We start from the raw sequence: 27,129 nt of genomic DNA on the forward strand, positions 1-27,129 counted from the left end.
ATTGTCCTGTACTATAAAAAAAAACTATTCTAAACACCCTATTTAAAGGACATACATGTAATATATTAGTACACATATTGGTGGAGCATATTCTGGCTTTAGGCTTGTGAGATCGGCGGACGCTCACACGCCCTCAGAATGTCTGTGCTGTGTGGGGACTTGCTGCGGTGAGGAGAAAAAACATAATTGGGGGAAAATAAATAAAAATAATAATTGGTCAGTCTGCTGAGACCTGATTTAGCAAAGTCAAAAAGTCATGACTTCAATGTCCAGGACAGAGTCCATGTCAAAAATTGGAGGAGAGGAAACTAGAAATGGTTGGAAGGTATGATTGTCGAAAAGCATGGACAGTTAACTTATTCAGTTTGAGTTGGTGACCAGGTCCGGTACATCCATGTGGATCATATGTTACCTTTGAAAGAAGGTGCTATTAGACCCAAAGCTTTCAGTAAAGATACAGAATGGTGTAATTTTGAAATTGACAGCAGATCTATGATTACCCCAAATGCAGCCAGGAAAACATGAGTGAGGCACCTCCAGGGCATAAAAACCTTTGTTTCACTCACTATCCAGCTGAGGAGGATCCACAGTTTCCAGGCCCTGCTCAAAGCTGTTACTTCTCCATCACCCAAAGTGTCTCAAGGAAGATGTTATCTTTTTCAGCAACGGAAACAACCATCTAAGCTAACATTATAGAAATTCTGCTAAATGTAAATAGTTCAGAGTCGTAATTAACCAGTTCAACACCGGGCAGAATAATCCCCTGAACTGAGTTTCAAGGCCAGAGCAGTCTAGCTCTGCCTTGACTGTTAAATCTGACTGTTAGTTAGTTATTTGAAGTTATGAAGATTAGAAGATTTCTTATATTTTATGATCCACATAATTTAAGAGGGAGGGGTATAATTAGGGCTTCGGTTTTTATTTATTTTATTTTTCGGTGCTTATTTGTAACTATTTTTGAGTTTTTTTGGGGACTCTTGTTTTTGATATACTGTATGAAATTAGTGTTTTTGGTTCCTTTCCAAAATGCTTCAGCGCTTTTTTTATTCTTTCAAAATATGTATAGTAGTAACTCGACAGTACTTGCACACTTAAGTTGTACCTTCCTTCCTTTGCCATGTTCCACAACGAAATCCTTATGGTCACGGACACATTCTTCTGGGTTTTTTGCGTGTTGGCATTTTTTACATTTCGCCACAATTTGCAACTCTGTTTTAAATCCTCCATATCTTAACTGTAATACAGCTTTAAATCCTGCTGACAACCCTCCATTCCTAATTGTAATCTTGTTTTAAATCTCGCAAGTGGAGTCTCCAATAGAAATATAGGAATGTGCTGTCACTCAGTAGTAGGGGCGGGTTTAAAGTATTCAGAACGAATCAATGATAGATACAAGTCAGGAAAGCGGGACATTGCCCAGCTCGGGTGTTTTATCTATTTTTATCGGTTAAAACCGAAAATCAGAAGCCCTAGGTATAATATATTTAGGGCTTACATTTTTCGGGTTTTATTTTTTGTTTTGTTCGGGGGGTGTTTCTTCATTTTTTGTTATTGTTTGGCAAAAAATAAACACCACTCAAATTGTGAGAAGTAATGGATATCGTTTTACCCCACATTACCGGCTGCGTATCTAGCACACTAAAATAATAATCATAATAATAATAATAATTAGGCAGTCATTGTACACAAGAACAACTTGAATATGCATTAGTAGAAGCATAATTGTACAACAGTTTTATATTTACAATAACTTTTTGGTTCATCACTGAATGAAACCTTAATGCCATAAAAACGAACTTGCGACGCCATGTTGCTGGTTTGTTTACAACCAGGTTCATGGTGGTTAAGCCCGTTGCTAAGCAAATGACGCATTGACTTTCGTATTACGTAGGTCCACAAAATTGATGACTGGTCAGTAGCATGTCTTTGCACACTGCCCGCCTTCTGAAAGACATTTTCTTTCTGTAGAAAGAGTAGTGAATGATTACATTATTTACAATATATTGCCAAAACCGAGGTTTATATGTTTAAAAAAAAAAAAAAAAAAACCCTGATTTTTCTAAATTGGTTCTTTTGGTTATTATCGGTTAAAAACAAAAACTTCAAGCCCTAAATATATTCGTGCGCCACATATTGGTGGAGCCCCCTTGTGGTGCATTTGTGTAGGACCTGTAGCAGGATGTGGAAGGGGAAGGAATTTTTGTATGTAGAACTTTAGTATGTTGAAAAAAAAAAAAAAAAAACCTTTATAATAAACCATTGTGTTTGTCCCAGTGATCACCCTGGCTGTGTGTCCTCTCTAACCCTAACCCTCCCTTACCTTTTTATGTTTGCAATCATTCTGAATGGGTCGGAGATCTGGTGCTTTAATATTGAGATTTGTATTTATTTATTTTTTGTATCAGTTTTGCTTCCTGGGTCTTGTGAAGTCATGTGATAGCGTGACCTTTCAACTCTGTTGACTCTGCCTGCTTCTCTATTATAACATTGTTTATTCCATGCACAGTATGTCCTTTAAAGTCTGGTTTGATTGTTTCAGTGATGGCGGGTATTTCTGAAACCTTTGTCGGGAAACTTACTACCAGTTAGCAACATATTTACTAAAATGTTCATCAATGCTGTGCATTTTTGATAATGGTTAGTTTATATCCTGTTGTATTATAATTAATGAAAAAAGACCAGAAAACATTAGATCCTTACTTTGGGATTAACAACTCCTAGCAGATCATCTCTTTAAAAAAGGGTTACATTTGTTTTAAAGGCACTTTTAAGAAGCAGTATTGTTTACCAAATAATATGACGTTGTATTAGATTATATCTTTTTAATAGTTTCTAAACAGGTAAATATACATTTTCTAACTATTAACACAACATGAACATCATTGGTTAATGTGTTGGTAAGATGGTTAACAGTTAATAAAATAAAAAGTGCCCCTTAAAATATTATCCAACATTGTCCCAACTCATAGAGGAAGTCCTCACACACACACACACGTGTACAGGGTCTTTCAAACACACACACTCTCTCTAGCGCACTCCGGCAGGTGTCAGATGGAAGCCTGTGCTCTTTACTTTTGTTCAGAGAGCTGAATGTGTAGAGGGGGCGTGGCAAGGGAAAGGTCAGGCCCCTCCCCCGCCATCTGCTGTGACAGCTGCCAGCATGCGCCAAGGGGGGGGGGGGTGTTAAAGACAACTTTATTCAGAACTGAAGCTCGGTGCCAGGGCCCGCCTCTTCAACACAATTCAGTGATTCACTTGTATCTCCAGCTGAATACCTCTGCTTGTCTGACAATACAGTTTTTTCTACTTTAGTTCTCAGTGTGATTAGAAATGTGCTGCTATAGCAACTATATTAAAGAAGTAACCATCATTTTTCTTACCTCTTGTTAGTGTTAGCAACATTATCACTGGTATTTTTGTACATTTTTTTTTTTTTTTTTTTTTTTTTAAATGTTTATTTTGTACAACACACTTTTGGTCACATCAGGAGCCTGTCAACCTGCTTGTGTTTCTAATCCAATCCAAAATTTCTAGCACTGATCCTGATCCAATGACAGTGCTGGAGAGCTGAGCATGGAGTGTTTAGACTAGAGCTCATTATTAAGGTGCAGAGTGATGACAGTGCTGGAGAGTTGAGAATGGAAGTGTTTTATTGCTGATTATTAAAAGGTAATATTGAGACTTGTTATTATGGGCTTGTCAATGTGATAAAACATTGGTCTACTTGTATGTTTTTCTAGCTGTACTAAATATCTTATGAATGATTACATGTTTAATGTTGGGAATCACAGTGCTGCAGAACTGAGCATCCAGAGCTGTAAAACCTCAACCCTTCCTTTCCAACCTGATTTGATGCAAACTGAGCCCTGATTTATTTGAAGCGTTTCCAAAAGCACAATGAAATTGCATCGTCTGCAAACATCTGCCGTATCTCTGTAGTGTATTGGGGGTCAATATGAATATGAAAGCAGGGTCAGGTCATTGGCAATGAACATGCCGGTGCTATGTGAGGACATTAAGAGCACAGTATGAAAAGAGAAGGAGAGGCTGTTTGCTTAGCAGCCTGGCTGTCTGGCTCTACAGCTGTTGATACTTTCCGAGGGTGGCCTCCTAATGACACCCTGGAAATGGGGGTAGAGGGGAGTGCTTGTCTGCTCTGAACAGCTAATCGGCTCTGGTGTTGTTACACGTACGATATTCTAATTGTGTAACACAGGGAAACCTGCCGTTATAGTGTAGTCAAATGGTCATTCTTTTTTTCAAACACCTCTGAAATCCACACAGCACCACTAGTTACCTGTCCTGTTGTAAGCAATGCTCTCCTGTCCTGTTGTCATGGAGACAATGAGCTAGCTAAATTATAAAATGTATTTACTCCAAATAAACATTAGCACAATTTCTCTAAAAAATAAACACCTTTTTTTTTTAATTCTAAAACTAGTAAGAAGCGACTATTAAAAGTGAGGTTTTTTTTATTTCTGGTTTGGTATCTTTATTGGGTGTGTTGTGCCAGTGGAGGGTTTGCGTCCACCGCTTCTCAATGACACGGAAAATTAATGTCATGAAATCAAGCTGAAGGGAGTGAGGAGCCAGAGGGAGCAGGAAGAGATAGGGTCCTCTCTTTGAAAAGGGAACATGCCTACCCATTACTGTAAGTTGACTGGTTGTTCAGGGTTCACTATACACTTTAAATTTGCATGGTAATTTTGCATTTTTCCCATGGTTATACTGTTCATTTACCATTGTTGCCATGCTTTACAATGTTTTATTTTCCATATGCTTAATCATACATCCCCGTGGTTTACATTACTGGTCTATGCTTACAGTGCTTTCACTGTGCTTTATTACACCCCCCATTAATATGGCAAACGTTTATAAGGGACCAGACTTGTGCATTTACTGAGCTTGTAGGTTTTTTGCCATTATTATTATTATTATTATTTATTTCTTAGCAGACGCCCTTATCCAGGGCGACTTACAATCGTAAGCAAAAACATTTCAAGCGTTACAATACAAGTAATACAATAAGAGCAAGAAATACAATAACTTTTGTTCAAGTAAAGTACAAGTTTGACAAACCACAATTCAATAATACAGCAGGTAATAGTGATAGTTACATCAGGATATGATTAAATAGTGATAGTTACATCAGGATGTGATTAAATACAAAGTACTACAGGTTAAAAACTTGGCCATGCATTTACCATGCTAGTCCTTAACGCTTTCTTATATGTTTATTATGGAGTACTGCAGTTTTTAAAAGGTTTATAACTAATAAAATAAAATTGAGCTTGTTTTTTTTTAGTGTGCGTGAAAAAATGGCTTTGGACAGTTCCCTGTGTTTACAGCTATGGCCAAAAGTTGTCCATCACGACAAGTGCACATAGATAGTTTAATGAAAAGACTTTGAAATTTCAGTTCATGCATAAAGGACATTTTCTTTAATTTTTTTATACATACATTCTTTGGATATATATCCTCCTCACACTGACCTGTCATCAGAATTCAGGTAGGTTAGTGTACGTTTTAAATGCAACTGTTTATTGATATATAATATAAATTATACTGCTGAAAGCAATTGTATTTTGAATTAAATTGCCACAAACCTTTGCTTACACAGTTTCAAATGCACTAATCTATACTGACCACTCTGGTACCTGTCGCTACCCTGTGTATGTGTGTGTTTATGCACTAATGTTTTCTGAAAAATCTAATACCTTAAGATAAAAATGTAGTACTGATAAATACCATTTTTATTGGGCTACTTTTGAGCTAGTTTAGGCAACATAATATTGGGCTACTTTTGGGCTGGTATTTGGTTGACAAACTATGCAAGTATTTTACGAGCTGCAGTATGCCTGCTTTGAGGATTTATCGTCCAGATTCACAGACAGTGTTAGTTACAGCACAGACTGGAGAGGATAGCTTCTTTTATTCTGTATTATATGTGAGATTGGGATAGCATTATTGTCCTATATTACATCTGAGGCAGTGCAGAGCAGAGGCACAGGAAGTGATTGTGCAGTACTGTACAGCCGTGCCCTGGCAAGTGAAGCGTTTGTGACATTGGGAGTGTTGTAGTCCTGCATTGATTAACAGTGACAGGCCTCTTGCCAGGCTGCAGGGCTGTAAACTCAAGCTTCCCTGATCTCATTGTCCTCAGAGCTCAGCGCTGCAGGAGGGTTAACCCTTCAGCTGCCACATTGCATCTGAGAGAAGCCAAGGACATCCTTTCTTTCTTCATCTAAATTTAAACACATGCTGTTTCAGTCAAACCTTGGTGCAGAGCATTTGCAGTTTTACAGAACTGTGACTGCACTAATTGTAATTTTGCAATGCAGGTAAACTTCAGTGTGCCAACTAATCACTGTTGCTTTTTTAATTTACTGCACTTGAACTTGTTTTTCATATAAGCCTGAGTTAGCAATATTTGCATCTGTCTGACTGTCTGTCTGTCTCTCTGTCTACTCTCATTATTTCACATTTAGTTCTGGGTTACTCTTTACTCTTTATCTTATCTGTATTGTAGGTATTGCTCTTATCAGGTATTCCAAAATCCTCTGTAGCTGTCATCTTCCCATCTCAGCCACCTATCCCTTTGCAGCATCTTCGTGATGTCAGTTGTTAATCAGCACAATAAAAAGTCACTGCACATACTCTAAAACAGAGTTGTCATTTTTTGATCACATCTAATGAATTTTATCCAAATATAAGTGATAAGTTTCTTTTGATGCTCAAATATAAGTGATATGTTTCTTTTGATGCTCAGTATATATATGTTTATATCATTTGTTTGGCTAACTAAATAACAGTTGACTTCTATGGGTCTTATAACTAGCAGTCAATCACATGACATTCTGCATGTGATGCAGCAGTATAACATTCTGTAGATCTTAATTTCCCTTAAATTCCCTCCGTCATCCTATCTCTCTTTCTTCCTTCTCTCCCCCTCCCTTTCTCTCCCCCTCCCTCCCTCCCTCTCTCTCTCTCTCCCTCCATCTCTCCTGTTTCTCTCTCCCTCTCTCAGTAAGTTTACAGTAGCTGAGAGGATTATGCCTGTGCTGGTTCTGCCCCTGCCTCATTTCAATATTACTGCCCCACAAATCTCAATAAGAAGTTCACAGACTGATGATTGATGGCTGAAATGACATTCAACGCCAGTAACCCCTCTCTCTGTCTCTCTCCCTGTTTCTTTCCCAGCAGTATCCATTCACTCACTCTTTACTATTGCTGGTACTGTTAACCTGTTGTCTAAAAGCTAAATTAATTTGTCCATAACTTTAAGCACTCTGAACTTTGTAATAGATTTTGGCATACATTTGACGAGGCATCTTTGACAATGTCTTCTTGTTGAAACATGAATCTAAAGTTTCTTTTTAGTACTACGTGTACTGTATATTTTAATAAATCCCCAATTGGAGATATGTCAAGGACTGGGAGGCAGTATGGTCTAGTGGTTGGAGCAGAGGGACTGGTATGGAGGCAGTGGGGCTCTAATAATTAGAATCGAAATATATGGAGGAAGGCAGCATGGCTCTAGTGCTTAGAGCTGAGGGATTGGGAGGGAGGGAGTGCGGTCTAGTGGTTAGAGTGGAGTGGTGTGACTGGGGGGAGTGAGTGAGGGAGGGAGGCAATGTGATCTTCCTCTCCAGTAAATCTCTTCACTGTACAGATGCTTTGCACCCCTGGAGATGGTCGCTAGGCAACCACAGCAAAGCTCATTAAACAGCTCAGAATGAAATAATGAGAGAGGGAGAGGCAGAGAGACAGGAGTGAGAGAGAGAAAAAAGAGAAAGGGAGGGAGAGAGATGGATGTGGAAGAGGATTGGAACTGTAGAAAACAGAGGGAAAAGTAGAGGAGGTCAGTGCGGCAAAGTGAACTAAACAGTGTATTTTGAGGCTGGTATGGAGTAAATGTATTGTGTGAAGTAAATGATTTGACATAATTCATGAAACCTAGAATTGCAAACACAGTGCACTTCCAGTTGTGTATTTGCTGTGGATGGTTAGGCAATGACAGAATGTCAACCCTTTAACACAAAGTAATTTGAATGTAGGAGCAGCAAGGCCATTTTGATGGTGAGGTAACTGATTCTCAGACAAAAAAAAGATCGAACTGATTGCAATGGGAATTCAAAACAAAAACACAAAAGCAGCTGTCTGCACACAAGCAGAATGACACACATGTGGCAACTGAACTGTTTAATAAAAGAACACTGGTGGATATTTTGTTAACCCACTTATTTGCCTATCATTGTTTCACTTTGAAGTTCAGTCCCCATTGAGTGTGGTCCAGCGCTCCTGAAGGGCTCAGCTATTGCTGGTGGTAGGTTCCTATGATAGAACTCTGGGACTCTGCTGCCTATGGTTGGAGGGTAGTTTATGTGCTTCCTTCCACCATATTTACCAGCACAGTGTCATTTGTGTTGCCCTGAAGGATCCTGTGCAATGCCACCATGAACGAAATGGTAGAAGAGGGCTGCTATACAGGCCAACCCAGGCTGGGTTTCGGAAAGGATTCAGATTCAGTGGTGGACTGACTGATGGTCAGTGTGCTCTGTAAAGTTTCCCATGCTTTTCCCATGCTTGTACTGTGCACTCAAAGACCTGCTTTATGGCTTACCGTGCTGTGGCTGCTTGTAAGCACCTGTAGAACTCCTCTGTTTTTCCCCTGGGACACTATCATCCCTTCCTTAAAATGCACTTTATTTGCTCTTATCTGCCCCCTATTTTACTGCATTTAATCCTGTACTTCAGAGTACTGTAATCTGCCAAGTATTTAATCTGTAGTATATTGTAATTAATCATATCCTGATGTAACTATCACTGTCACTGTTATCTGCTGTATTATTGAATTGTATTTTGTCACACTTGTACTTACTTGAACCGAAGTCGTTGTATTTATCTTGCTCTTAATTGTATTATTACTTGTACTGTGATTCTGAAATGTATTTGCTTACGATTGTAAGTCGCCCTGGATAAGGGCGTCTGCTAAGAAATAAATAATAATAATAATAATAATAATAAGCAGTTCCATGAAGTAAAGCAGAGTTCTACTTTCTAGCTATGAGCTCAAGCCATTCGCACATACTGCTTCATTTTTCTAAAACTCCTGATTCCTTATGTGTTGAAAGCTGCGCAGGTGTCAGTGTGATCCTGGGAGCTCCCTATCCGAGGCCCCCACTCCTGGAGAGCGCTGGGATATTAATCATTGAGGCGGAGATGGCTTTTGCTGGCATTTTCTCGCAAATTGCTCTGGAGATGATGTGCAAAGAGATAGTTTTGCAGATTGATTCCCCCCGGGACCAATTAAATAGCAGTCAGCTGCTACAGAGATGGCTGTGCGAGGTGGGGGTCACATTTGTATGGTGGTGTTGCAGAACGATCATATCATACAGTGCATAGTTACCAAGACTCTCTGATACTAAAAGGCAAGGGTCTCACAAACACTCCAATACACATACCACAAAAAACAACGATGTCACAACATGCATTGTACAGCTGTGGCCAAAAGTTTTGCATCACCCTATAGAATTAACAAATTTTGATTCACAAAGTCGAATGAAACCTGCTGAATAATGTTACTTTAACATATTGAATTACATACCACTTTGTAGTTTTCCATATACTTAACGAAAAACTGACAAAAATAGAAAAATGTGACATTTCGAAATGTAACATAAAATACTGTACTAGTATAATGGCTTCCGGTAGAATTTTGCAATATCATTTTGTTCATATAGTTATTTCTTTTTAATGATGTCTCAATTCTAAAATGGTGATGCAAAACTTTTGGCTATATCTGTAAATGCTGTAGATCAAGCACTCTGCTGAATCACTGTACTGTGCTGTGTATGTATTATTTATATAAGGGGGATGAGTCTGCAGTGGGGATCACACACAGGACCTCTGAGCTAAAAATGCAGACCCACTAACTGAGGTCAACAGATAATCTCTGAGCCTTGATCTTCACAATGTTGGAAATGAAGGGGTCAGCAGGTATTACGTCTTCCTGGTCTGATTAGGACATTCCAGTTTTGCTGGGGTGAAGCTAGGGGCAGCAGTGTGGAGTATAGGGCAGCAGTGTGGAGTAGTGGTTAGGGCTCTGGACTCTTGACCGGAGGGTTGTGGGTTCAATCCCAGGTGGGGGACACTGCTGCTGTATCCTTGAGCAAGGTACTTTACCTAGATTGCTCCAGTAAAAACCCAACTGTATAAATGAGTAATTGTATGTAAAAAATAATGTGATGTCTTGTAACAATTGTAAGTAGCCCTGGATAAGGACGTCTGCTAATAAATAAATAATAATAATAGCTGTGTTCTAGGAGCCTGCAGACTCAACCCAGAAAAATCTCAAGCACATTTTTAAGACTGTACTTCATATCTGAGAACAGGCTTACTTCAATAAAACATATACAATACAGGCTTGAATCTCCACATTATCAGCATTTTCATAATTAATTTCTGTTTAACATTGTTTCATCTCTTCTATTCTCTATGGTTTGTTTTTGCTTAGTTCATTATCTGCCAAGTTTACTAACTATTCCAGCAAAAAAAGTCTTCTGGAAAAACACATAACACCTTAAGTGAGGTGGAAGGGGCATTAGTGCTGTTGAGTGTTATTGTGTATACACACATCTGATAAATTCAGCAGCTCCTCAGCGCAGTCACTTATTAAAAGTAGAATTTAGAAACAGACAGGATAAGACACAGGCTGTTGATTTTTCCACACAGCTACAGGCACTGTTAGTGTGTGTGTCACAAGGTTTCTGAGTTTGCATCTGTTATACATTATAATTAAGAAGGTCTCCTTCTAAAAGCTTACTGTGGTATTCTACGGTAAAATCCAAGTGTGTAGTTTTGTTTTTGGTTTTTTTTTAAAATTTGGAATCTAGTTTTCTTGGTATGGTTATCAGTCATTATACTACAGCTAAAGTGTAGTGTCTACCTAGACTGAATTTTACAGTATTGGACTGTCTCCCAGAGACATTTAACAGCACCTTGCCCTACATTGCCTTCCAGACATCAAATAACAATGCAACACATCTGCTTTAATGATTCACTGGGGAGAGTCGCATTATTACCTCGTAAGTAAACATCTCACCATGCTGTCGTTTCATTCTGCTGGTGCCGTTAATGACTTTGACCCCAGTTGTAGTGTAACTGATGAGTAGGGATACAGTAGTTTGTGAGTTGTGATTGGGGTAGTTCAGTGTTTCTTAAATGAGGACAGACAGCTAGCTGCAGTCTCCCGATTTTTTTTCCAAATCCCCAGCTCATCCCTGTGAGGAGAGACTGAGCTCAGGAGCACGTTGAGCCCCTTTATTTATGATCCAGTTCCATCTGCACTTTTTTGTCCTAATGAATAATTCACAGTAGTGGAGAAGACCGACTGGTCTCTGGAATCGGCAGTGACAGAGCCTTTTCTCATTCCCAAAATGTTCTTATGTTCTTAATGTTTTTATATTCTATACAGTTAGAATTACAGAAAAATCACCTTTTATTGGTTCAGAATTAATCTGAGCTGTAATGCCATTTTAATATTGTCCCCTTCAGATGTAAAGGGGTTTACATGATGTGTTATATGTTCTTTAAATGCAGAGAACTAAATAAATGCACCTAAAGAGCACACATCTTTCCCTTTCATGACTTTCATTCTTATCTTTCTTATCTTTCATGAATTATCATTCTTAGTAGTTTCAAGTGCCGTTGCTCGGATATTGAGTTTTTTTTGTATGACCTGGGAGGAAAGTGCTTTGTACTTCCTCAATGCTGTCTCCATGGCTACTTTGAGCACCCCTGACCTCTCAGTGACTCCAAATTCAAAGCTCTAACAAGTACAACTTGGACTGGATGGTGCATTTGATTGTATAAACACAGTGTTATGAAAACACTGATTCAATTGACATGTCTTACTATCGTTACAATAAACCCATTTAAAATAGAAACTAGGACTAAACTACTGGTAGCTATGGAGGTTACTGGATTGAGGAAGCGCAAAAGAAACCAGGCTTTTCTAAACAGTTTAGGCACTAGCATGTCATTGCCAAAAACATGTAATAAAAAATAACCAGAACTACCCAGAATTATAACTAGGTAAGGGAAAGTAAAAAGAAACCATGAATGTGTCACTTCAAGCTACTTGCTCTTTATACAAATCAATCCAGACAGCATGGGGGGTAGTGTTGAGGGTCGTTCTGGTCCAGGTGAATACCTGGTGTCCCTTACACAAGTTAACCATATTTAAAGCATAGTAAAGTGTAACAATGCATAGTGAAGGCATGGTAAAACATAGGTAAGCATTGTAAAAAATAGCGAGGTACGGTAAAGCTTATTAATAAACAAGGCAAACCAGGGTAAACTTTGGTAAATACATAGTATAACCATGGAAAAAGCATGGTGAAACTGCAAAAATACTACTGTAAACTTTTATAAGGGGTGTTACACCAAGCCTTGAAATAAATGTGAAAACCAAGGCCATCCCTTGGAATCAGGAAGAGTTGGGAGCATTGTGTAACATGCCATGGTTTCAAGGCTGAAGTCTCAATAGGAAAGGTTCAATTCAACAACAGATCTAATTTTCTCCTATAAATAGACGGTTGGCAACAAGAACAAATAAAATATATTCATGCATAACATGACTAATCTCCAATAAAATCACATAGTCTTTCTGCAGGCCAATAAGCCCTTTGTAGCAAGCCATCACGCTGGTAATGAGTGCGATCAGCCCCCTCCGTGCAGTGAGGGGATGTCATGTGCTGAGAGCATGACATTTGGATTCTTCATTTCATTATAATTTTTGGGCCTTCCCATTACTCTCGTCTTTCATTTCTGTGTTTATTCCAGCCTTTAATTAGAGGTTCTTGTTTCCCAAACTTTATTTTCACCTTCATTATGGCAAAAAAAAAAAAGTTTCCTTCAACAGGTCCTTTTGTCCTTTGGAAACAATGCAGGGTCAGGCTACTTGTAGCCCAGGAAGTGATGTCATAGCTCTGTGGCAGGACAGTTGGGTAGGGGAGTAGGGGAGCTGGGGTGTGAGGTCAGAGAGGGTCAGCCTAATTTAATAAGTGGCAGCACATGAAGGGTTGAGTTGTTCCTCTCACACACCAACAATGTGAAATGGAACAGGGTGGCTATTCTCCCTGGTCCGCATACAAAGCCCCTGAACTCCCAGTCCTTTTTAATTACAGAGCAGGTCTCCAGCTGGCTCTGTGACTCCACAGGAAGACAGAGAGAAACTCGTTGGCAGGAAGTTCATGTGTAGTTCGTCCTTGGAGCACTGTTTAATCTGCGCAAGTAGTGTGAGGTAGTTAGGCTTGTACTGCCAAGCTGAACAGTTCTAATTATTTAGGGAAGGATTCTTAATTATACCTTTTATTTCTTAAATAACAGTGTGTTATTCAACATGATAGGGTTAACAGATAGTGTAGGCCAGGGTTGTGCACTGTTGTGCTACGTTAAAGTACCAGACTTGCTTCTTTTCGTCACAATGACTTCCTCAGGATTTTGAGGACGCAGTTGGCATTCCCAGTGTGTCAGTTGAGAGCAGGTCACACCATTGCCCCATTGTGGCCAGTGATGTAGCGCAATGGTCAAAGCCACAGCTGACATCATTTCTGGGACTGGGATCAAAGCCAGGGAGCGATTTAGTGATTACACGATTAGTGCTCCTTCCTGTCAGTCTGTCAACCCTTTTTTATGCTTTCAGTCCTTTGATACTATTATATATTTTTTTGCTTTTAATATTTCGAAGTGTTTGAAGTTGAATTTGTTGCTGTTGTTCTGGGTATTTTTGGCAATATGATAATGCTTCAGTTACATTGTACTTGGGTCTAAGGGTTTCTGTGTACCTCAATGTTAGTGTGAGGTGCTGCTTCCAATCTATTTGACATTGTATTAAACATGTCCTTTCAGTTCTCTTCTGATCTTTGTATGCGTACCACAGCTCCCAGCGAATGTCATCCTCAATCAGATCTCTGTGTCCGAGTCGCTCTGTGAAAATACAAAACATGGAAAATGCATTGGGAGTAAAAGAGTACATTACAGACCCCTGGTAAATGTGCTCTAAATTAACTGGTCGCATTTCTGATCACAGCATGAATGTCTTACCTGTGAGTCTGTAGGTTTACTAATAGGAGGTGTTCATGCAGCTATAAGGGAGGAACCATTTATTTGACATCAAACTCCTGGCTCCTGGTCATTTCAATAATATACTTAATTGAAGGTAGTTCAGAAACCCATTATTGGGTGCTTTAGTGACAGAAAGACAGAAAGTAGTTCTCTATCCGTCTTAGTTTTTATACTTTAAATCAATTCTTGTTTAGGGTTCACACTCATGAGACATGACCAGATATATTGGTGTGTTGCTTGGGAATCCTTTCTGAAGAGGATTTGTGTTTGTGTGTTTCAGGTTAAAAACACCCCTGCAAGTTACAGTGCAACGCTCAGCTATCCAGTTCCATATGCGCGGGCAGCAGAAGTGCGTTTCCGTGGAAACCAAGATCGGCCATAACCAACCAGACTTCCGCAAGAGCCGAGGCGGCTTCACCCTGTACCTGCCAGGAAACTAAGGGCAGGCGCGGCTGAACCTCAGTATGAGCTCACTCCACAGGACTGACACACAAACCCGAGGAACACATTAGGAACTGTGGGGGCTGCCTATAGTGGAGTACTGTTCACTTTTTATTTCTGTACACTGCAGTTATACTTCCTTTAAAGCATTATATATGATACACACACACACACACTGCGGTGCAAAAGTCTTAGACATGTTGCATTTTTCTACTCCAATGCATTATGAGCATCAACAATTTACTCAACGCCTCCTCTAGTGTTTTCTTCTATTATAACAATCTTGATTTGCTTAAGGAAGGAAAAACATTGAGTGAAATGGCTCTCATCACTTGATTTTCAAGGTGTGGTATCTGAAGCATAATCAACAAGTACAAAGAAACATCATCTGTAATTGACAAACCCAGGCCTGGAAGACCCAAAAAGCTGTCTAACAAGTATGAACAATACTTGAAGATAATATCCTTAAGGAATAGAAAGAAGACAAGCGTTGAATTTACAATAGAATTGGCAGAAGGCACAGATGACGTTGTCCATCAAATCAACAGTACGAAGGTCACTCTTTAAATCAGGACTTAAAGGATGTGTTGCAGTAAGAATACCTCTGGTAAAAAAGGGGAACAAGACTAAAAGGCTAAAACATGCACAATAACACAGAAATTGGACTATAGAACAATGGTCAAAGGTGATTTGGACTGTTGATGGATAGACAACGACACCTGTGCCTTCTGCCAGTTCTGTTAATTCAACGCTTGTCTTCTTTCTATTCCTTAAGGATATTATCTTCAAGTATTGCTCATCCTTGTTAGACAGCATTTTGGGTCTTCCAGTCCTGGGTTTGTCAATTACAGATGATGTTTCTCTATACTTGTTGATTATGCTTTGGATACCAGGCCTTGAAAATCGAGTGATGCTAGCTATTTCACTCAATGTTTTTCCTTCTTTATACAAGTCAAGGTTGTTATAATAGTAGAAAACACTAGTGGAGGCTTTGAGTAAATTGTTGATGCTCATAATGCATCAGAGTAGAAAAATGCAACATGTCTAAAACTTTTGCACAGCAGTGTATAATAAGTGCAGTTCTAAATTCAAAACGTATTATTCTAGGAAGGCATAGCTGATTATATATATATATATATATATATATATATATATATATATATATATATATATATATATATATATATATATAAAGTAGATAAAGCTGAATTTGAAGATTAATTAGTGTTAAAGGCCTAGAAATGTATGTGCAGTATTCTTACAAAAGCAAACACAGTGTTGTGAAAGTGTAGTCAAACAATTACTATCACTGTACAAAGAACAGTGAGGTAAAGACCAGGCACAGTAGGGGAAAAGTGAAATTAACTGTTCTTTTGAATATGATTTTTGAATAGCACACAGTGCCACTCTGGCCAGTGGTCAAGTACTGTAATTGTAGAGTGCCCTTGAACAGAAACCTATAACATTCTTTGTGTCATCTTTTTATATAGTTTTTAGAAATGCATAATAAAGTACTGTAAAAAGCTAAAATTAAATTTAAAATGGTTATACCACAGGAATATCAAGGTCTACTGTATGTTGTTAGAATATTAAAACATAATCATGTGTTAGTGTGATCTCAAATCTTTTTGTATATATTAAACCAAGCCTGCTGAAGTCCTGCTGATAATAATTGTTCTAACATGTCCAGGTATTGAATTGGTATATTGCTATGCACACTTAATGACCTCATTGAATTCTCTTCACTTACATGTTTACATTTAGTTCCAAGCCATTGCTTTTTTAAAGTATTGTGTGGTGTTCTATGCAATTTCCTTTAAAAAAAAGAACCACAATTTCAAGTGGCTTACAGTCCATAGGAATCTGATGCTGTGTTTTATAAGTAATAAAACTAAATAGATGCAAATAAATTCTAACTATGAAATATTATGCTCTCACACATCTAATGTGTGCAATATAAAACAAATTGAAAGTAGAAATGCATATTATATTTATAATAAAAACATAGAAAATGCGTATGATTGTTGTGTTTATTTTTTGTATTTACAGTTATATACTGGTAAATTTACAAATAACTAAAGTAATTTTGTAAAATTCAGTGACAAATGTTTCAACTAGATGTCTTTCTCCACATTAGTAACTATTTAAAGTTATAAACCTGATCCAGAACAAATGCTGGGTCTGCAGTTTAGATAGCACACTGTCTGACTGATCTCAGCAGTTAAGTTCATTGTACAATGAGTTTAATCTTGGCATGCTGTTTTGAACCCATGTATAACTGAGAAAGCTGACTGTGGTAAACTGTGGTAAACTGTGGTAAAAGCATGGTAAAACTGCAAATATACTGTGGTTAACTTAAGAGGGCAGAGTTGTTTTGTTTCATAGTTACGTAGTATTTAAAAAAGAAAATCTGCACAGTCCTTCCCTAATGAAACATTCCTACAGTATATTTGCAATTATTTTGCTGTTTACCACGCGTTTTTCAGTGAATTTATCTTTAATTTCAAAAGAACATTTAACGGTTACGAATACCGGTCATTAAACCCTTGCAACCCGACCCGAATCCAACTACAAATGTCAGGTTTGGGTCGGGTGTAATTTGTATAGTATACTTTCGGGCTTGGTTCATGTCGGGTAGTCTCTTATCGTGGAGTATTCCAAATAAGCCACTGTTTGCAATTTTGTCTTCTGTGTGCACATCGTGCATAAAGCCCTCCTGCAACTTTTTTTTTTTGCTGTTAATTTGCTTAATTTGTCTGCTTGCTTATCATTTTGTATGTTAATTTACCAGAAAATCTAAAAATTAAAAGTATGGAGGCTGACACTGAAAAATAAATTGTCGACAGGGGAATGTGTAGCAGTGGAGAGTTCAGTTGCTGGAATGTGTAAGTACATCTAAATCCACTGTTCGTAAAAATTACGACATTGTTGTATTCAATGATAATAAAAGTAAATTTGGTGTGACAAAGTGGGGCTTGCTTTGCCACTTCTTGGGACCTTTTCACTGTCTTCTGGTGTAAAAGAATAAGGTAAGGTGTAAACAGGACGGTGCCTGTATATTTATTTGTACACCAAACACAAAATAAACAAACAAAACAAAAGCCTAACCCCATCAAGGAGTGCTTACTAAACTTTTCCAAAGTTCTAACTGCAACTGGACAGCTAAGCCATTTACCAGTAACCAATACTTCACAAGTATTAAACACATACCTTTCCTTAAGGCTCCCCACAGGTCTCCTCTTAGGTCTTAGCCTTCACACACACCCCAACCAAATATTTTGACCCACTATATATACACTTGCCTGCTTAACTACCGGCAGGTGTTTCTAATTAAATTAGAGCCAGGTGTAATTCATCCTGGCTCACTCCCGTGGCATTCTGGGGGATTAGTCCTGAACTTCAAGGACTACACCTGTCCTCCTCCTACTCTACCACAGTGGCTATGTGCAAATCTTGCAAAATATTACTTAAATATGACAGCAGTTTTTTTTTGTTGAAAGTCACTGCATGATGCTCAGTTTACAGTAAGAAATCACATCATTATTAAAAGCTGCAGTCCTGGTATAATATTTTAGTTGAAGGTTAACTTTGCTGTTTGGGGTTGTATAATCTAGTCCAAAATAATGATTATTCAAATTCAAGTGTATCTTATGTTAACGTATGCCAATGGTAACAAGAACATGAAACGTCTTAATTTGAAGCGTGTATATTGGGATTATTATATTTGGAGACGCTTTTGGGTCGAGTCGGATCGGGTTGGGTCGGGTGAGAAAACAACTCAACATTCTCAGGCTTGAATAGGGTTTGGTTCGGGTTGGGTTTTAAAATTAGGCCCAAGCAGACTTCTACCAGCCAGGGTATGCACATGCAAAAGTAATTAATCTACATCCAGCACCAAACTATCTTAAACCAGGTTCTCAAAGCAAAGCTGCTAATATCTTGGCATAGCATGGTGTTGGTGCGGGCTTGTCATTGAGGGCCACAGCTGGGCAGTCTGGCACTGAGGCTGGGTGAGGTGCTAGCAGGTACTAGAGGCTTAGAGTCTGGTAGAGAATTCTTTCAGCTTAGTCTGTCCAGCTGGAGTGGGTGAGAGGGTCAGCACGGGATAGGGCGGCTCACTTCACCTCCCATCGGGGCCTGCTCCAGTGCAATGAAGGACAGAAAGTAAAACATTTCTATTGTGAAGGTTTCTGAATAAATCTGTCCTATACAGAGCTGACCCCAAGCCAATCTATTCTAGTACAGAGCCTATTTATTATTTTATTTAAAAAATGTACACACCCAGAAAACCTCACTAAGTTGGCACAACCAGCTTGTTTTGAAGAGAGCCTATGAAATAAAAAGTAGACAAATACACATTTGACATCACTCATTCTCACACACATTACTCAGCATCACTGCGCCAGCATACACAGCACTTGTACATTCATCTGACTTTGTAATATACTACAGGTATTATGTGACAAGTAAGTCCCTGTATGTATAGCTGACTACAGTCTGAAATGGGAAGTATTTCTAGCTGTACAACACAATTTACTACTTGTAGCATGGATCAGCCAACCAGGAAACAGAATTCATATGAAGCTTCACGTGATATACATGCATGTAGAAAATGTGCATTAAACAGTTGTAGTGTTGTGTGTACCCACCTTAAGCCTGAAATCAGGTACACGAAAAACAGTCTGAAATGTATTTCTACAGGAGATGGCTCCCAATAGCAATAACCACTTGGGGGCAGGTATTGCAGAAGGAATTAATCACTAGATGGGGTAAAATCAATGCCGATGCACTCAAATAAAAGAGGATTTACAGATTTACTGATAATTGCACCCTCACTAAACACATGCAGTAGATGTTAATGAGCAAGCCATATAAGAATGCAGTTGTACCCCACATATAATTATTGCAGGACAGGTGGGTGCCTACCTCACAGGATGACCCCACAAATCAATCTGTGTGTGACAGTAACATACTGTAATTAGCTTATTAACTGTATCTACAGCAGTCTAATTGACAATGTGCTTCTATTCAGCTCTGCTTCCTCTGTTCGCCTCAGTTGATTCTACTGATTTGCCTAATTGGCTTATTTCCCATCAGTCATAGTTTGTATCTAATGACTCAAATGAGGTTTTTAAATCTATTCACGGTCTCATCGTGGTTTTTGAATGATGAGACACACCATTACTCAAAGGACAAGGATCTATAAGATGGGAATTATGCTGTCCAGCAAATGAAGTGTTCACATTTCATGGAAACATTGGCAGAAATGGCCATCTCTATTGCCTTATTCTTTTTTTTTTCAGGCGGATCGAATCTTATATAAGCCTGTTTTGCAATGTTGTTCACTTTATGTTCACTGCCATCTTTAAACAACTTCAGTCTTCAGTATGTTGTTTAATATTATGAGATGTGATAAATATTAAAAGGGGATATAATTTAATATGGCACTCACATTAAAAATGGGTGAAAAGTAGAACAAAGTTACTTTAAATTATAAAAATTGCACTGATGGGCCTACTGTGGGATACACATGGAAAAAATAAATATTTTGTTTTTGGACGTTAGTTGTAGGCAGAATTCCTATCCTGTAACCACTTGTCCTTTTCATTATCTCAGAATCTCATGATTAAATATTGCAGCAGTTATATGAACACTCTCAGGTTGTTGGTGGTTTTTTCCCTTCTTTAATTTGCCTAGCAGCAAATCCAATATGAAAGTGTTGTGAATAAAACCTGTCTAGACAAAAAATGTAACTAATGTAAAGAATCAGGTGATATTTCTCATGTGTCATGTGATTCTCATGCCTGAAATAAGTTGAGAAAAGGTGTGAAAAGGAACGCGGTGTGCAAGAAGAGGCTCAGACCCATCAGTGCTGTTTTTTTTTTCTAAACAAATGTAATTTGAAGACGATTTTTATGTGGTATCAAAATGCTAATTTCTGACAGCTCAGTACTGGACCTATATCATGTATATGTCTCAAATGAAGGATGACAGACATTATAGCACTGGATACAAAAACAATATTTTACAGGATACAAGCTACACAGCAGTTCCCATTTTCACTGAAATTCTGAAAACTAATGAGTGCATCCCAGCTCAAATTCCATTATTTTAAAATGTCACACCAAGAGAGCTGAGTTCCTCATCTGTGGGTGGCTCTCAAGCACTCTCTTTCTCAATAACAGCAAGGACACGGTCATGTTTTGACAGTTTATTGAATTAAAAAAAAAATGTTTGAATTGAAACTCAATAACAAAAACAAAACAAACTGTGACATTGTTTTTTTTATTCAAGTTTTTTCAAGTTTTCTTGACAAAGAATCCATCGACTTCACAAAAGCCACTGTGCACGCTCATAGCTTCATCATCATTGTCACAACTCAGCACAGGTAACCCTGGAAACAAGACCGATTAGGCAAGGGACCCATGAAATGGGCCCCAGTCCTGGTCTCCCCCAGACTCCTACTGACAGAGCAAATTCACAGGCTGCCCACAACATTCACAATTGTGGATTGCCGTACAAGTGACAGCTATTGATCTGTATGGGAATCGGTGACCTCAGTGCATCTATAATCGAGCAGTGTCTGGTTTACAAGGGGTCCCAACAGTAATCTCCTGGTTTAGTGAGTAAACCAAGCGTCACGTTAAAAGAAGACAGCAGCAGGGATCACTAAACAATCCCTCGGGGCTACAAACTGATACAATGTTGCATCCCCTCTTTATAGTACTCCTGTTATAAACTGGGAACAAGCAGCACAGACATCAGTTATTTTCAAAAGAATTAACTTTCAATGTTTCTGGTTTCCTGAAACTGCTGTGTGCAGCTCGATTTCATAACCGGCTGTCACACAAGCATATGGGTAACCACAACTCGAAGAGGAAGTGACAGAACAGGAAGAAAGAAAGAAAAACAAAACAACGGCCTCCAGTACGTGTGAAGTTGCACAAGGTGTCACAAATTCGCAACACAGTTACAAGATTACACCCACAAAATATTTGTTTGACTTTTTTTTTCTTTTTTTACAAAAAAATGCATTTAAGTTTTTAATACAGCTCTGCCATTGCATTGGTCAAAATGAGGATGAAATAAGCAAAGTGGATTTAATTAGCAAAGTCCCTGTCTGCTCTTTAGAACAGTACAGGAGCCCTCGCAGGAGCACGGGCGCAAAGTAAACTTGAACCGTGTTCGCTCACAAACAAACTTTAATAATACCGATAACAATATCTTTACATCTTCCCCTAAAAGGGATGAACCAGTATTTATTTATTTTTCTTAAACAAACCAAACATTTAAATGTAATTTAAACTACAACAAAATTAAAACACTTATTGAATACATTTGCTGGCATGCACACTGTCACAGTAGCAAGACATTGTTTTCTTTATACAGCAATGTATTTACACAGTACTTTTGGATCACACACGCACACAGACACGCATGTTCCCACACACGCACACACTCACATGCACACAAAAGTGTATTGATCAGTTATAATATAGCAGCAAACTCAAAGTCACCAAGACTCACAGAGCGATGGCAGTTACAAAGAAAAGATTTGTTTTTTCAACAGCGCACTTATTAATGACAGAGGTGTCCTCCACTAGCTGTACAGTCTGGCTCGTAATGTCAAACTCAGCCCCCCTCCCCCCTTACCCCTTAACCCTTATACAGAAATACAGGGAGAGAGGCACACACACACACACACAGACTGCAGTATTCCTATTGTACTAACACTGTCCAGTTTTTCAACAATACTGGTCTTTTCTACTTGGTACAATGAAGGAGTTTGTCTCCCTGGCTGTTTCAGTTTAAGCACAGAGCAACACAGAATAGCACAGAGCAACACAGTTTTCCTCAGAGGATATCCTTCAGATAATACGAGATTAACTCTACTGTTTGTGTGTTTGTGTAACTGTTTAACGCTATACTATTCACATATGTAAGATCTGATCACAGCTACAGTTATAGAGTGACTGAATCTAACCCTGTAATAAACAGGCCAGAAGACACTGGTAGATCTACCCAGTATACTGGGACAATCGAAAATATTCTATGTCTGAGGAATTACAGATATTCTTCAATCAGTATTATGCTAATGACTTGCCTGCTCCTCTAGTGCTTTTGATGACTGTGGCATGGCTATAAAGGATTTTCTATTCTGGAGTAACGTGGTTTACCTAAAGCACATCTGTGCCTCTGCAGCTGCCAGTTACAGCAGCATTACTGTACAGTGTACACACAGAGCACTGCTGCACGGGTGTTAATAAGAGACTGACCAGCAGGAAATTACGAACACAGGTCCTGGACTGAGCTACAGCAATGGAGCGAGGAACATTGAATCTCCTGCTCTGCATCTCGCTCTTTCAACCATTTAACAGCTCAAAATCCACCTGCGAGGCTAATTGAGAAGGCTTCCCTTGCAATCTGTTTATGACAGGGAGCTCTTATCATGTTCCCAAGGCTGACTTTGGGCCCTGTATAGGCACCCACTGTAATATTCTTTGACAATAAGCCAAAATCATTGATTTATAAAGATGGGTGGGGTGGCGAGTGGGGGACAGGGAAGAGATGACTGAACACATTTTAATTAGAAACAGGTAAAGTAGTGTTCATATCATTATTATTAAAGGATCATTTGACATCCTTTAGTCTTCTCTCTGAAACAGCATGTAAAGTGCTGTAATCAGCAGGACATGCAATTCACAGCACTCTATACATGCCCTTCTCTCTCTCTATAAAGCACATATCTATGTTATGGTAGCAGTTCAGATGCATTTCTATCTCTCTCTCACAAACACACACACACACACACATCATCATCTTCATGCCAAAAGGCATTTTAGAAATTAAATACTGGAAAGTGAATCACCTGTTTTAATCTAAAGTATTAACACTATTGGTTCCCAAGTGAAAATATGTTGAGAATGAAATGAGTGCTACTGACATAAAGGGACAACATATATTCTGCATTCATTCACTCACACACACATATAGTATAATATGGCATGTACTGTATGCACAAAATATATGAACACAGTATACATGCAGTATATTCATATATATATATATATATATGTATCTAGATTATATATATATATATATATATATATATATAGATATAGATAGATAGATAGATAGATCTATATACACACACACACAAACACTGTAGTGTACATAGTAGTAAATGCACACACAAATAAATATGTACAGTTACACAATAAATACAATAAATACAACATTACCACATCTATACAGAACATGTAACTTAACATGCAAGTACACATTTGAATGCTGAAAAGCTCAATCAAAGAACACACTCTCCCATATACTTACACCAACATTCAATACACATGCACACATTCAGAGAGGCTACAGGCTCCGCTTCAGAGGCACCAAACCCCCACAGAAAAGCTGTCCCTTTTTTAAATCTCTGAACCCTAACAAGCCACTGTAAGAGAGAGAAGATTTGCATGGGCCCAGCGACAGTAAAAGTGCTACAAGACCCAGCTAGTCTCCAATTCAGGTATAACTTGGCCATTTAAATAGTGGGTGTGGGGGGACAGAAGGGAGGGAAGGGAAGCCACATTGTAGACAATGCTGAGTGCTTGAAGTTGAAAACTAATTGTGTGTAGTTGAGAGGGGGTTAAGGGTGTTGTCTAATTGAGCTATTTTTTAGTTGAACCTGGTGAATTCTGACCTACTTTAGTAAAGTGATGTAGCTTCATATGCACCATATAACATAAATTAAAAATAAACAGTAATAACATTAACAAATTTAAATTAAAAAAAAGATTATTCATATTTAAATTAAATATAAAGACATTTAACAAAATGTATGTGCCAAAGAAATGTTTGATCAGCATTCCAACACTACCGTGGGCTATTAACTGGCAACATGTCAAGTGTACTGATCAGCTCCAGCTACTGAAAGCAAAGTTCCAGCAGCAGCCCAACCTGATGAGAAATCCAGAGAGTGCCCAGGCCAGACCTGGGCGGGCCTAAAGGGAGGTTGTGGGGGGTCAGCGAGGTGGTGGTAGAGTGAAGGGGTTCATCGGTCCAGGGTGTGACTGAAGTCCTCGTGGCTGCCCTCGTTCTTGAGGTCAGCGAAGACCTGTGTGAAGAAGTGGGGGTCTGCATTGATGCGGAGCATCTTGGCACTCATCGTGTTGATGATACGCAGGCAGCGGTCCCAGAAGGCCTCCTTGCCGGATTCCACCAAGAAGGGCTTGAGAGGGTAGGAGATCTCATTGCCCATGTAGGAGTAGGACAGGTACAGGCAGGTGAGCAGCGTGGCCTGCAGGTCATGCTCCGTGGCTACCAGGTCCCCATCGATGACGTCACGGCACAGCAGGTACACGAATACCACGTTGGCAGGCGTTACGAAGGCCTGGTCCTGCCAGCCTTGCAGCAGAAGTGAGCGGTCCACGCTGCGCAGCCACAGGATGGGATCAGTAGGAGACAGGTGCTTGAGCCGGTAGCACCGCCGGCACAGGAACTCACCCAGGCACTTGAGCAGCTCGCTGGTGGAGGCCTGGACTATCACACGCTTGGGGGAGCCGTCTGAGGGGTAGTTAGTGCTAGAGGTGACGTTCTTGACAGACGGGATCTTCCCATTTGTCCCCTGAAGCGGCGCAAGGGCCTGCTCCTCATAGCTGGAAAGGTTGGCACAGGACACTGACTTCTTAACGTTCTCGTCATTCAGGTGAGCCACATCCTTCTGGTAGTTGTTGTTGTTGTTGAGGGTGCCATTGCCTTTTTTGGAGCCCCTTTTCTTGGTTGAGGCCACTAACCGTTTCCAGGTCAGGGCCGGGATGAACATCGAGTGTCGCTTTATGTTTCTGTCTTTCTGGCCGCCTAAGGACTTGCTGCTTTGGAGGCTCGGGTGATGGCTAAGAGACCCTGAGCCGTCGTCATAGTAACTGGCCTTTCTTGAGCTAGGGGAAAGAGATAAGACGGTGCCCATTTTTAAATATATATATTTTTATGTTATTTCCTTTTGGATTGCTTTATGGAAAAAGGGAAGCGAGTGGTTTCTCAATTAAGTTGAAACATACAAGCGAGAACAAGGCGGCTGCAGCTGGAATTAATAACCGAAGCGTAAAGCAACAAGAGTTGTTTCTCTAAGCGGTACAGCCACCTTCTTTTTATTTACTCAAGTACTCTGTGCCTGTCCTCCGTTTCCATCCAGGGAGTGCCGTTGCAGTCCGCAGTGCTTGTAATAATGAGGGCGCCGAAGCTGATTTCTCTATAAATTGTGATTATTGTTATTAGCTGTATTTATGTACATACTAATGTGTGTAACAATAAGTGGAAGCAGTTGTACGATAAGCGATTAATAGATGATAACTGACATCAATTTCCCTCTGGCCCCTTGCTACAAAAAAAGGGTTCCGCTGCTGATGCAGAAAACAAATTGCTTGCCAGACACGGGGTGCGCTATAGTATTGCGTTGTTGTTGTTGGGTCTAATTAAAACACACATTCACTTCTCAAAAGAAAAACACAAATAGGATTTCCCCCGGTACTAGTTCTGTTACTTATGAGCAACAAACGAACCTGTTATTGCAGAAACCCGGCTTAGGAATGTTCAGTCTCTGTTCTTGCATTTGTCAAGTAGTACTTCGGGCTGTCGTTGTTCGTTTTTGAAAAATAAACCCTCACGCCATAAAAAGTGATATCTGTGATAAGCAGCCAGGTAGATAATAAGATGAATGGGGAGCTTGACGGTGTTATAACACCAAACAGGTGTGAGTGATTCGACCACTGATTTGCCCGGTCTGCTGCCAACTGCGCCAATATCCCTGCAGCCGATTTTCACTCACTCTGTCCAACGTGGTTTAACAATGACATTCCCCCCAAAAATGCAGTTATGATTATTGCTCTATCAACGGGAGCAGAAAACAAAATATCCAACAAACGGATGCTTAACGTGTCCACTTGAATTCTCAAAAAACGATAGTCGAACCGCCTCCTTTTTAAGTCTCTCTGTTTCGCTGTTTTTCTGGTGTCGATTTCCTTTACTTGTTTTCTAATAAATCTTCTAGTCCACTTCGTGTATCAGAAAATATTAGATTAGTGAGTCGGATGTAGGTTTTTTTTCTTTTCTTTCAAAAACAAGAACTCGGATGATAAGATGATATAGTGATCAGACAAAAATATATATACATTAAAAAAAAAGTTCTGTAATCCAAGATCAAATAAAATAAAAGATATGTGCACGAAATGTCGTTTTGTTTTTAGAAGGTTTGCGCACACTCGTCTAGCTGCCTATCTCTGTATGCCGGTAATGGTGCCTGTAGACTGCGATCGCGCGCGTCTCAGTTGTCAACAGGAGCTCCATCTGATGTGCTGGACCTGAGGAGAAATTAGGGCGATCTAACTCTCTCTTTCTCTCTCTATCTCTATCTCAGTGATTAGATCTGCAAATCCAGCGCTGCTCATTTCTTTTCAGTACCATCACCCGCAGCGGCTAATCAGAGACTGATCCTCTCCTTCTCAAGCATGCAGGCTCCTCCTTGACCCGCCGCCACAGCATAGCATTCTTCACAATCAATGTATA

General features: G+C 39.3%; 2 protein-coding genes across 4 annotated transcripts in view; one reads left to right on the forward strand and one right to left on the reverse strand.

The window, feature by feature from the left end:
- Nucleotides 1-16,587, forward strand: part of LOC117435546 (unconventional myosin-Ig-like) — a 93,074-nt gene extending 76,487 nt beyond the window's left edge. For both annotated transcript variants that reach the window (XM_034058822.3, XM_059012974.1), the window contains exon 22: nucleotides 14,411-16,587. In XM_034058822.3, coding sequence (XP_033914713.2) covers nucleotides 14,411-14,570 — 160 coding nt within the window. In that variant the 3' untranslated portion in view covers nucleotides 14,571-16,587. The remainder of the gene's footprint in view (nucleotides 1-14,410) is intronic.
- A 4,180-nt stretch (nucleotides 16,588-20,767) lies between these two features.
- On the reverse strand, nucleotides 20,768-27,090 carry LOC117394157 (cyclin-dependent kinase 5 activator 1). 2 transcript variants are annotated; one of them, XM_059012975.1, is made up of 2 exons: nucleotides 26,127-27,090; nucleotides 20,768-25,505 (listed from the first exon to the last, which is right to left on the reverse strand). In XM_059012975.1, exons 1-2 carry the CDS (start codon nucleotides 26,174-26,176, stop codon nucleotides 24,620-24,622), a joined length of 936 nt encoding a protein of 311 aa, XP_058868958.1. In that variant the 5' UTR covers nucleotides 26,177-27,090; the 3' UTR covers nucleotides 20,768-24,619. The 2 variants fall into 2 exon arrangements, with proteins under 2 accessions (XP_058868958.1, XP_033848075.1); XM_033992184.3 differs by having other exon boundaries at nucleotides 20,768-27,090.
- Nucleotides 27,091-27,129: the final 39 nt, after the last annotated feature.

Source organism: Acipenser ruthenus, chromosome 3 (genome assembly GCF_902713425.1).
Source record: "Acipenser ruthenus chromosome 3, fAciRut3.2 maternal haplotype, whole genome shotgun sequence".
In the NCBI taxonomy this organism is placed as follows: Eukaryota; Metazoa; Chordata; class Actinopteri; order Acipenseriformes; family Acipenseridae; genus Acipenser; species Acipenser ruthenus.